Genomic DNA, 11,371 nt, shown 5'->3' on the forward strand with positions numbered 1-11,371 from the left:
ATGAGCTCCTCCTCCTCCTTCTTCCTCGCCTCGAAGTGGCTGTCGATGAGCGCCTGCAGCTCCATCAGGTCTTTGTTCTGGCGCTTCTTCTGGATGTCCTGCAGGCGGCACGTCCCCATGGCCACTGCCCTTCTGGGGACTCTGGGCTTCCAGGTCCCTGGGCCACAGGCGAGGAACAGTACCCTCCCCCTCCCCCGATGGTGAGCACAGCTGTGAGGTCACCAGCACCCCGGGGAGGGACCAGCTCTGAGTGTGCCCTGTCACCTTCGCAGGGATGTCCTGCACGGACCAGGCAGAGAGGAAACCAGCGAGCCAGATAATGTGGCGGAGAGACATGTGGACAGTGGATGGATGGATGATGGGTGGATGGATGATGGGTGGATGGATGGGTGGATGGGTGGTCATGGGTAGGTGAGAGATGACTAGGTAGCCAGGTAGATAAACAGATAAATGGATGGATGGATGGATGGATGAATGATGGGTGGATGATGGATGGATGGATGGATGAATGATGGGTGGATGATGGATGGATGGATGATGGGTGGATGGATGATGGGTGGATGGATGATGGGTGGATGGATGATGGGTGGATCGATGGATGGATGGATGATGGGTGGATGGATGATGGATGGATGGATGATGGGTGGATGGATGATGGATGGATGGATGATGGGTGGATGATAGATGGATGGAAGGATGGATGAAGGGTGGATAGATGGGTGGATCGATGGATAGATGGATGATGGGTGGATGGATGATGGATGGATGGATGATGGGTGGATGGATGATGGATGGATGGATGATGGGTGGATGGATGGGCGGGTGATGGGTGGATGGATGAGTGGGTGATGGGTGGGTGGATGGGTGGTGGATGGGTGGGTGATGGGTGGGTGGTATAGGTAGGTGGATAGATGGCTCAGTGGGTGAGTGGTAAAAGGATGGACAAAGGTAAGGATGGATGAGTAAGTGGATGGAACAGTGAGGGGGCAGATGGGTGGATGGTGACGGATGGATGAACGGGTGGCTGTTGGGAAGATGAAGGGGGAAGAGAGGAACGATGACTGGCTGGGTGTGTAACTGAGCATGGGCAGCACGATGGTGGGTGTGTGAGTGGATGTGTGCACAGGAGACTGAGCGGGTGGGTAGATGAAGGACGGGTCGGTGGATAGATGGATGGAGGGACGGAGGGAGGGGACAGGGCAGATGAATGGCTGCGTGGGTGGGGGGCGAGAGGGCGGATGGAGAGATGGACGGAGGCGTGGGTGGACGGGCAGTGGGTGGCCAGGTGCGTTGACTGGTGAGCGGGTACAGAGGTGGACGGTGGGGGGGGATGGAGAGGGGAGGAGGGAAGAGAGAGATGCTTGCGACTGGAGAGGCTTCCTTGGTCCAGGAACGAACTTAAGCAGAAGAGCCCGAGGAAGCCCCAGCTCCAGCTGCTGGAGAGATGGCCTCTCGGGCCCAGCCCAGAGCCCGCAGGCTGGGCGTCGGAGACGGAGGTCATCAACTTACATCGAAGTCCACCTTCTCGCCTTCCGGGATCTTAGGAGCAGTGAGTCTGAAGGAGAGAGAGGGCCCCATGAGCAGTGTGACAAGCGGGGACCCGCCAGGACGGTCGGCCTGACCCAGTCCGGCCTGGCCCCAGGCAGGCCCTCGGGCCCTCCTGCCCTGGCACGAGGCTGAGGCCACACGGCCTGAACTTTGCTCTCATCGGACGCATAACCCACTGTCCCACTGTCCCCGGCGTAGCTTAACCCCTTCGAGAAAGTTTCGGCCTCATGGTGTCCCTCTGCGTTGCCAGATTGTGGACGTCGTCGAGGGCTGTTTCACCCCCAACTGTCCGGACAGGGCACCCTCGGTTCCTTTTATAGACAGATGCCACCCAGAAGGCAGGGTTGTCACCGCGGGTCCTCCGGGGGAGGGGCGCGGGTCTCTGCGGTCGGGAGTGGGCCTCCTTCCTTTGCGTTTCTGTGGCCTCAGTTTAATCTTTCTTTCTGGGGCCCAAAGGAAGGGGTCTGGGCGGAGAGCCGTGGAAGCAATGAACACCACCCCCCTTCCTTGCTGCAAGCTGCCATCCGTCCTGCGCCCTCCCCCCCAATGCATTCCAGATGGAGCCAAGAGTTAGAAAGACAGCAACGATTTTTTAAAACAAGCCGTGGAAGAACGTGGAGCTGAATATCGATCAAACTGTTGGACGAGGAAATGCTTTTCTGAGCTCAGAGGTCCCGCTGAGGGGAAGATGGCCAGATGACTCCATGCAAATGAAAAACTTATGTATGTGAAAAAAGAGGCAAAAATTGAAAAGGGACGGGGGAGGGAACCAGTCCAGACTAGAAAAATATTTGCAGCAAACACAGAGAAGACTTATATCCTTATGCAAACGGGTGATTAAGAAAACACAGAGCTAGCTGCCTGCAGTCGATAGATGGGCAGAGGGCATAAGCCACCGATTCTCAGAGAAGAAAGGGGGCCAGTTAACAAACGGGGGGGAAGGTCTGCCTGCAGCAATCAAAGGAATGTGACGGAAACCGCCCCGAGAGGCCCCCCGTCTCATCCGTCAGCGCCTCCCTCCCCGGGCGCGGCGGTGTGGGGCGCAGACCCCGTGGTGAGACCGCACTGGGGCCCCTCTCAGAAAGCGACTTGGCAGGGACGTCAAAAGCCTTCAGAACGTTCAGATTCTTTGACCCATTAATTCCAGTTCTGGGAAGGCGGCCTAGGGAAATAACCCGAAAGACAGAAAATGCTTTCCACCCAGCGTTATTTATGATAGTAAAATATTGGGGAAAGCCTCCGCCTCCTGCACCAGAGAGATGGTTAGGAAAATTATGGTTTGTCCAATTGATGGAATATTATGTGGCCATTCAAAATATTTAAGAAGACTATGTAAAAACATGGAAAAATACTTATGAATAGTGCTACATTTTAAAAAAAGCAGAATTCAAGGCTGTATAGACAGTACGGTATTTGAAAAACAGCTCAGAGCTTAAATCTTTTTTCTTTTTTTTTCCGAGGTCGATGCATGGAAAAAGCGTCGGAAGAAATAAGCCTTTTTATTTCTCTCCCCTCCTTTCCGCAGTCTGGCTGGCTGGGTGGGAGTTATAGCTGATTTTTTTTTTTTCTTCTTCATTGGACTTTTATGTATTTTCCAAATTTTCTTTAATGAGGTGTTTTATTTTCATAATGAAAACACAAACATTTTTTTAAAACTAGGAAATATCTTGGGATCCGGCAGCTTTATTTAAAATTGCTGAAAAATAAAGTGCAGCGGATGGAAACGTGCTGGCTCTGAGCTTCCCGCGCTCCGGCCCTCTGCTGACAGCCCCTGATGGCCCCGGCGGGAGCGAGGCCCGGGCGCGGGGCGGGGGCAGCCGTGCTCCCCCTCCCCCAGGTCCCACGAGCACAGGGGACAGGCTGGCGAGAGCCGAGTCCCAACGGTCAGATAAAACAAAATCTCTGGAATGTTCACAAGTGGGCGAAGTGAGCGAAAGAGGCCCACCCGACCAGGAAGTTGGTTCTCCAGGGGCTCAGAGGCCCCCGGGCAGTGAACGGTCGCAGAGTGGCGGGGGCCTGGTCTAGGCGTTGCTCTGAAGGGGGTTCCAGGGGCAAGGACCTCCCTCCCACCCACCCCACTCTCATGTCTGTTTCACATCTAGGGCCCCCCGAGACCCGACAGCACGGCGGGGCATGGCGGGGCGCGATGGGGAGTGGTGGGGCGCGGTGGGGCACAGCACGGCAAGGTGCGGTGGGGCGTGGCGAGGCGCAGCGGGGCGCGGCGGGGTTAAGGGGGCCGGGGGACCTCCGTGAGGCCTCCCTCTGTCCGCCTTTGTCCCCCACCTCCCTATCTGCCTTCCCGGGGGTGGGAAGCCCTCTTTGCCTACAGCGGATGGCCCCGGGCAGAGCCACACCCGCGTGGACTACCAGAGGCCATCCCTGCTCTCCCCGGTAGGGAGCCTGGTCCCTGCCCGTGGGGGACAGTACTGGCCACCCCAAGTGATCCCACTCACACAAAGTGCCTTCGTCAGATCCCTAGAATTTTAAACCCAAATCAAGGAGCAAAGAAGCGGCCGCTTTCTCTCGGGGCTTTGGGTGCTGACTCACCCCCCACAGAGGCGAAGTGCACTGTCTTCCCCCGGGGGCACCCGGGTCCCAGCCCTGGGGAGACCTTGGTTCCCAGCCCAGCCGCCCGGGCCCTGTACTCACTTGGGCCTTGGCTTCTCCTCTGCTCACCACGACGCCAGGCAGCATGGGGAGAAGGGAGAGAGACCGCGTGTGACCGGGGCGCCCACTCCTGCCCACGGACCCCGGGGACCACCCAGGTGCTGCTGGCTGGGCTCAGGCTTATAGGGCCGCCTGCTCGTCCGCTGAGCCCACCAGGATAAGAGGGTCCCAGCCCCACTCTAGGCCCACTAAAGTCCCTGTGGGGCTCGAGGAGAGCTTGGGGCAGGGAAGCCCAGAGAGGCCGGAGAGAATGGACAGTGGTGGGGGAGGGGGGAAGGGGGAGCATGCCCCTGCCCAGGCTCCCGGCCTGCTGGCCGGTCCCCACAGACCACCCCAACTCTGCGCTGGCCGGAAGCTCGGGCCCGCAGCGGAGCCCTCGGCCACGGCAGACGCGTGCGAAGCAGCCTCGCCCTGGAGGGAGGCACAGGGCTGGAGAGCCGGCGGGCCAGAGCCAGGCGCCAGGCTGGCGGGCGGGTCCGCTCCCTCTCTGGGCCACTGGAGCCGGCCCGGGCCCTTACCTTCCTCTTCCTCGTGCTGCTCCTCCGTGGTGTCTTCGGGCACAAGCGCACATGCAAGAGAAGAGCCAGCGGGGCCGCGGGCAGCGTTGGCAGGAGCCGGGCGCAGGCACAGGCGGCACCTGGACCCCTCCCCCCGCCGTTGGCCCGGACCCCGTCCGTGCCCCAGCTGGGGCCCAGAGAGTCGCTGTCTCGGAAGGGGTGCAGGAGCTGGATGCGGCCATGCAGTGGGCACCCCACCCCCTACCCAGGAGGCCTTGCAGTGAGTGGGGGGCCCCGTGGCTGCTGGCCGCTGGCCCCTCTGAGCCCTTTCGCAGAGGCGGGCAGGGCCCACCTTGGGAAGCCGGGAGCCTTCCCAGCAGCGTGACCTCGGGGCTGGGGGCAGGCAGTCCTGGGGGCCTGACTTCTGGGTTTTGTTGAGTTCAGACCCAGCGAGTCTAAAACAAAGCCCGTTGGAGCCTCGGGCCTGCGGGAGCCTTGCTGGTTCTAGCCCGGGGCTGAGGGAGCCCTCAGGCCGAGCCCGCAGCCCACTACGCCCCAAGGTGGCCTATGCCTGCTTGTCCCTGAGGGCGGGGGCTCCTGCCTCCCCCAGCGGCCTGCCCCTGACCCAGAAGAAGCTTCTCCCCCCCCACCTCTGCCTCTGCCACCTTTGGGGCCTGCCTTGGGGCACGTGGCTGGCTGTCCAGGCTGGAGCCTGCAGACCCTCCCCAACGTCCTGCCTTGGCCTGCCGGCCCTCTCGTGCAGGCTGCTTCCTGTCACCTTCTCCACCTTCAGGGCCCTGGGGAGGTCCTGGCTGCTCTGGCCGCAGCGGGGTCTGGTCTAGCAGCACCTTGACCCCCGCCCTCGGTCCCTGCACTGGGCCCTGTGGCCATGCTGACAAGGCCAGGCCCCTGCTGAGAACCAGCGGGGACCAGCAGTGTGCCCTCCTCTGTGCTGGGCCGTGGCCAGCAGGCCCGTCTGGGGAAGGGGCGGGGGTCCCGGCCTCACAGCCCCTGGCCTGTGTGTGCACTTGGCAGATTTTCCCCTCACGTCCCCTGGAGCTCATAGATCAGCGGGGTTGCTTAGGAACTGGCAAACAGCCCTTTGCAGGTGGCCTGCCGACAGCCTCAGCCAGCAGCCTGGGCTGGGGGCGCTTCGGGGGCAGAGAGCAGATCAGCGGGGGGAAGGAAGGGCTGGGCGAGGAAGGGCTGTGGGTGCCTGGGTAGGTCCGGGGGTCCGGGAGGGTGGCCAGGACAAGAGCTGGGGGTGGTCGTTGAGGGTGTACATAGTCCAGGTTCAGACCCAGTTGGGAGGCCCCCACAGCCCCACTGGGGTGTCGTGTGAGTGGTGGGTCTAAGCAGAGGGCCAGCTGGGGCCTGGGCAGCTCCCTCGCCCCGCTGGACAGTGTGCCCCAGGCCATCCGAGCCTGACGGCCAGCTTTCTCACGCGCAAGGCCCCTGGCTGTCTGGGCAGCCATCCCCACCTCGGGCCTGGGCCTGACCTCACACTTCAGCTCACTCGTCCACTCTGCCACCCGCCCTCCAGCCCCACCCGCCACCTCCCCACCCCGGGTTGCTGTCTGCGGCGGCATGTCGGCAGCCTGCTCTGCCTTGTCTCTCCTCTGCCCTTCCCCACCCCACCCCGGTAGATCCCGAGGGTCTGAGTGGACCCAGAACCACCTCCCAAGGCCTGCACCCCTCGCAAGGCCTACACTTGGCTTGGCTTCGAGGGTGGCTGCCCTCCCTTCCTGCTGGTGGCCTGGGAAGGGCCTCGCCCCCTACCCCTGAGAGCTCTCAGCGAGAGGGGCCAGGAAAAAGCCTGTCCCCCAACAGCCGGCCCCGCCTGAGCCAGCGCGCAAGGCCTACCCTGTCCAGCCTGCAGGAATGGGGGCGAGCGTCATGCAGACGGGGGCGGGCAGGGGGAGAGGGGACGGGAGGAGAGCCTACCTTCCTGGACCTCCTCTGCAGCAGCAGCAGCAGCATGTGGGAGAGAGGGAGAGAGAGCCACTGTCACCTCGGGCAGAGGCGGGGGGAGGGGGGCTGCGGCGGGACGGGCAGGGCGGGGTCGGATGAGCCACGCGTGAGTGGGTTATGTGGCCGTTTGTTCCTTCCCGGCCGGGCTCCTACTCCGTCCACACGCCCGCGTCGGGCTGAAGTCATGCCACGTACCTGGTTCGTGAACTTCGTGGGGGAAGGAGGGCCACGGAACAAGAGGCAAGACCGCGGGTCAGAGGTCAAAGGAGAAAGGATCCGAGGTTAATGGGCACGGCAGCCACCACTCAGGAGGGTCAGAGGCCAGGGGCGGGAGCATGCGGGGAGCGGGCGAGACACGGTCGGCGTTGGCCCCGGGGGGGCCACGGCACCCCAATCCTGCCCCCGCCTCGCGGATGGGAAATCAAGGCTCAGAGGGGACGTTTCGCCCCTGGTTCTTGCTCTTGTCGTGACTTCACTGGGGACGTTGGGCTTCCCGCCTGTTCTCAGGGCCCTGGAAGGACTTCCATGCCCAGGGCTGGGGCTGGGGATGGCGCCGGGGGCCAGGAAGGCGGGCCCTGCAGCCCGGGGGCCAGGAAGGCAGGCCCTGCAGCCCGGGGAAGCACGCTCAGAGGGCGCCCGGCCCCCTGCCTCCCTGAGAGGGGCGCCCACGCCCCTGCCCTTCCCAGCCTCTGAGGGAGTGAGGGCAATGGGCTTCGGTCCTCGGCGGTCCTGTCCACCAATCTGAGCGCGGCTCCCGACCCCATTGTCCACCCAGAGACTGAGGAGGCGGCCCGCCAGGGCAGGTTGGAGGGGTGGCCAGCAGGTGACGAGGGCCCCTGCAAGGGGCTGGTGGCCCTGGGCTGGGGTGCAGCCCTCGCGCCAAGGCCAGCCTGCAGGGACTGTCCTTCCCTGGCCCTCTGATTGCCCGAGATCTGGCCTAGGTCCCAGACCTGGCTCGGTGTTGGATGCCTTGTGGGCTCTCAGCTACCTGCCCTGGGGCCACGGGGTCATTTAAGGGACGGAAGGTCCGAGCCACATTCTACTACATGTGGCCCAGCGGTCCGCTGCTGACCCACCCCGCTATGCTGGCCCTGCCCGTGTTGGGGAGTGCCCAGCGTCAGGACACCCCAGCGGGTCAAGCACTGGCCGGGGTTAGTGGGTTACGTTGAGGCCACATGTGGGGCCCCTTGGCTGGCTGGCGCCTCGCTGTGTCCTGGCCCTCCCCCGCCCCCCGCGAGGGCTCCAGCCAGGCCCCGGGCCCACATGGGGACCAGAAGTCCAACGTGTCCATACCTGCCTCATGGACTTCTGCAGCTGCAGGGGTGCCGGGCACGGCAGCAGCAGGAGGAGAGAGGAGAGGGTTAAGCCAGGAGCACACGCATGTCCTTAAGGGCGGGGGTCATGACAGCTGGGGGGCGCGGCGTCACTGAGGACGCAGGTCGGAAGGGCGGACCGACTGCGGGGTGGGTGGGGGCAGCGTCCTGGGCCCGACTTACCTTCCTCCTGGGCCTCCTCTGAGGTGGGAGCCGCAGGGAGCGAGGGAGAGAGGGGACAAGGACAGCCATTAGTGGGGTGCAGGGGTGGCAGGCACCCTGAGAGGGGGCACGGGCACACCAGGCTGCAGGAGGGGTCCCCAGTCCTGCACTGCCGGCCCTCAGCAAGGCCGTCCGGGGCACAGGTGGCTCAGAGGCCTGGTGCCTGAGCCCTCGGCCCCCACCCCGGGGCCTGCCCCAAACTCTGCAGTGTCTGTGCACGGGGCAGCCTGGCTACGACGTGCCCTGGGGTGCTGTGAGCCAGGACAGGGGACAAAAGTCATATGTTCTAAGAAAATGCCACCCCAAGGAGGACGTCCAGGTGGGCCGGTGGCCTCCTAGTGTGCCCGACACTGGGTCCTAGAGGGGACATGTGCGGGGGACCCTGCCCACCGGCCGCACTGCCTTCCCCGGGAAAGGGGAAGCTCCCGGGACCACGTTTCCTGCTCAGAAAGAGTCTTTCCACCTTTTCAGCAGAAAAAAGAAATGTTTTGCTCGTGTTGTTAGGGGAGCCAAGTGTTTTCAAAATATTTTCAAAACACAGCGCCCCGAAGGCCTCACAGGGGAGCCTGCTCGGCGAGGCACGTGAACGCACCCCAGGCTGAGCGGGCGCCAGGGCTCGGGGAGGGCCTGGGAACCCCCCGAGCCTGGGAACCGCCTCCCTGCATGGCTCCCAGGTGTGCCTGCCTGGGCACGGCGGAGGTTCCCACAGGCGCCAGGCGGGCCTGGGGGGAGGGGGCTGCTGGTCACGCCTGACGGTTACATGCTGTGTGAGGAAGGGGAGGGCCCCGGGCGATGGGGAGGGGGGACGGAGGGACACGGGGACAGGGACAGGGGCAGGAAGGCCTGCACGCCCAGGCCCTGACTTCGACGTGAGCAAGCCTTGACGGCTGACCCCAGGGCACACACCATGGACGCGAGGTGCAGGGTTAATGAGTGACCGATGAGTGTTTGCTCGTGGTCCATTAAAGGGACGGGAGGTTAGTGTGGTGGTTAATTGCTGAGCCTGGAGGCCCCCGGAGTCCTGTGGGGCGTGAGGAGCGGGCGGAAGGGGTCGAGGCCCGGGTGGGGGCTCGGGGGCCTCCCTACTTACCTTCCTCCTCGTACTGTTCTGCAGAGAGACAGAAGGAAGGGGAGGGGCTGGTTAGCAGGGCGCCCCCCAGGCAGGCCTGGATGGCGACAACCACTGGGGTCCTCAGGCCCCAAACAGGCCACTGGGCGCCAGGCGAGGAAGAGGCTCTGGCAATGGCGGTGGCTTTCGGGGAGGGTTCGGGGCCCCGGGCGCCCCTGTCCTACTGGGGGAGTGAGCAGGGAGTGGCCAGGCCTGGGGGCCCCCAGCTGGGGCTCCCTGGGGCCAGGTTGGGGGGTGCGCGCGGGGTTCAGGTGCCACTGCATCCCGGCACACGTGACCTTCAAGGAAGAGGAGGCCTTGGGTGCGGGGTCAAGAGTGAGGAGCCCACCGCAGAGGGGGTCACTTTGGAGCCCAGTGACCAGAGGGCCAGTCCGGGGTGAGATGAGATGCGGTGCTGGCCATCGGCCATCGGCCATTGGCCATCGGCTTCGTGCTTCCCCAGGGACCATGCACGGGGAGGAGGTGGCTCGGACACTTACCCTCCACCTGTTCACTGTGGGGGGGGGCACAGAGAAAGGGGGGGTGAGGGCTTTGCTCATCCTTGCAAACAGCAGCGCGGCCTCGGCCTCTGAGCACGGCGAGGCCCAGGGTCCGCAGGCGGGAGGGGCGCCACGCGGATACTCACGCTTCCTCGTCAGACATGGCGGAGGCTGCTCCTGCGGGGGAGGGGGAAGGGGGGAGACCACCGGCGTTGAGTCTCTTTGGCCCAGAGGTGCCGGCATGGGTGGGGGCTGGGCGTGTGAGGGGATGACTGTGGCCGGGTGGAGGGCCCCGTCCCCAGCCTTGGGTGGGCCCGCTCCCGCGCCCCGGCCTCCGCGAGGCCCCTCACTTCCTCTGAGGCCCCACACTCCAGCCCTCCCGCCGCTTCCTGCCCTGGCTCCAGCCCGGGGCTTGGAATGCTGAGCTGGACGGGATGTTGGCTGTGCGTGGCGTCCACCCCCTCCCAGGGCAGACATGTCCTCTGCAGCGTGCCCGAGGAGGGCCCTCCAGACTATGCGGTGCCTGTCCGGCCGCTCTGGACACAGCAGCCATCCTGTGGCGCTGACCCGAGCCTGCCCTTTTGCTGGGGTGGGGGCTCCCCCGGAGGCCCTCGATCACAGAGCCCGGACCCCCGAGACAGGCGTGCAGGCCTTCCCCGGCCTCCCCGGCCCACCGCCCACGAGGGCCCTCCTCCCGGTGTGGGCCCGAGCACCCTTCCGGACCCATGCTGTCCTTCCAGGATGCATGTCCTCTTGGGGGCCCAGGGTCCCCCGAATGCCTCCACAATCCCCCTTCTAAAATCGCAGCCGTGCGTGAGCTTTTCACCCCGTCTCCCCCTCACCCCACTGAGCTCACAGGGTCAGGTGGGGGCATTTCCTTGCGTGTGTCCCCCACCCCGCCCCCACGCCCCATCCGCCTCCCCCGCCCGCTTTCCCAGGCCCCCTGGACACTCTCAAATTTGTCAGCGTCTGCAGGGAAGCTCTGTGCCCGGGCGGGCCGCACGTGTCCAGGTGCGACCGGGGGCCCAGGGGGCCCTGTGCACGGGGCAGCCTGGATATGACGTGCCCTGGGGTGCTGCGAGCCAGGAGAAAGTGGGGGCACTGGGCCAGCAGCTCGAGGACTGTCTTCTGGTGAGCTGGCCCCCACACGCGCCCGAGGCGGCCCGGGGCCTGGGAACGTGCCTCGGAGTACCGGCCGGGGGCTCCGAGCAACCAAGTTCATGGCAGCGCGTGACAGCCCCCTCGAAGACAATAGCTGTGGCCCCCGGGAGCCTCGTATAAGAAAACCCCGGTTCGTCACGTGAAAATGCGTGTGGGACGCACGCGCCGCTGCGGTGGGAGCAGCTCCCCGCGGCCTCAGCCAGAACGCGAAATTAACCAGCGCACCCCCGCCAACCCCTCCAGGAAGCCGGGGATCCCTCCCCTCCCAAAGTCCCCACCCGGCCTCTGCTGCACCCTCAAGTCACAGCTTCCTGCCTTGTGTGCAGCTGGGGTCTCACTGACCCCCGGCCACCCGACCCCCACCCCACGACCTCTGGAAGGCGG

General features: G+C 64.5%; 1 protein-coding gene across 1 annotated transcript in view; it reads right to left on the reverse strand.

Annotated features, from left to right (window-relative positions):
- Positions 1–10,095, reverse strand: part of TNNT3 (troponin T3, fast skeletal type) — a 12,108-nt gene extending 2,013 nt beyond the window's left edge. Inside the window, exons 1-11 of the mRNA XM_023537364.1 lie at positions 9,973–10,095; positions 9,827–9,840; positions 9,309–9,326; positions 8,180–8,197; positions 7,977–7,997; positions 6,879–6,890; positions 6,657–6,671; positions 4,734–4,766; positions 4,198–4,216; positions 1,510–1,555; positions 7–98 (exon numbers count right to left, since the gene is read on the reverse strand). Coding sequence (XP_023393132.1) covers positions 7–98; positions 1,510–1,555; positions 4,198–4,216; positions 4,734–4,766; positions 6,657–6,671; positions 6,879–6,890; positions 7,977–7,997; positions 8,180–8,197; positions 9,309–9,326; positions 9,827–9,840; positions 9,973–9,989 — 305 coding nt within the window. The 5' untranslated portion in view covers positions 9,990–10,095. The remainder of the gene's footprint in view (positions 1–6; positions 99–1,509; positions 1,556–4,197; positions 4,217–4,733; positions 4,767–6,656; positions 6,672–6,878; positions 6,891–7,976; positions 7,998–8,179; positions 8,198–9,308; positions 9,327–9,826; positions 9,841–9,972) is intronic.
- Between the last annotated feature and the right edge of the window lie 1,276 nt (positions 10,096–11,371).

The sequence above is a fragment of the Pteropus vampyrus genome, unplaced genomic scaffold (genome assembly GCF_000151845.1).
Source record: "Pteropus vampyrus isolate Shadow unplaced genomic scaffold, Pvam_2.0 Scaffold187, whole genome shotgun sequence".
Lineage (NCBI taxonomy): Eukaryota > Metazoa > Chordata > Mammalia > Chiroptera > Pteropodidae > Pteropus > Pteropus vampyrus.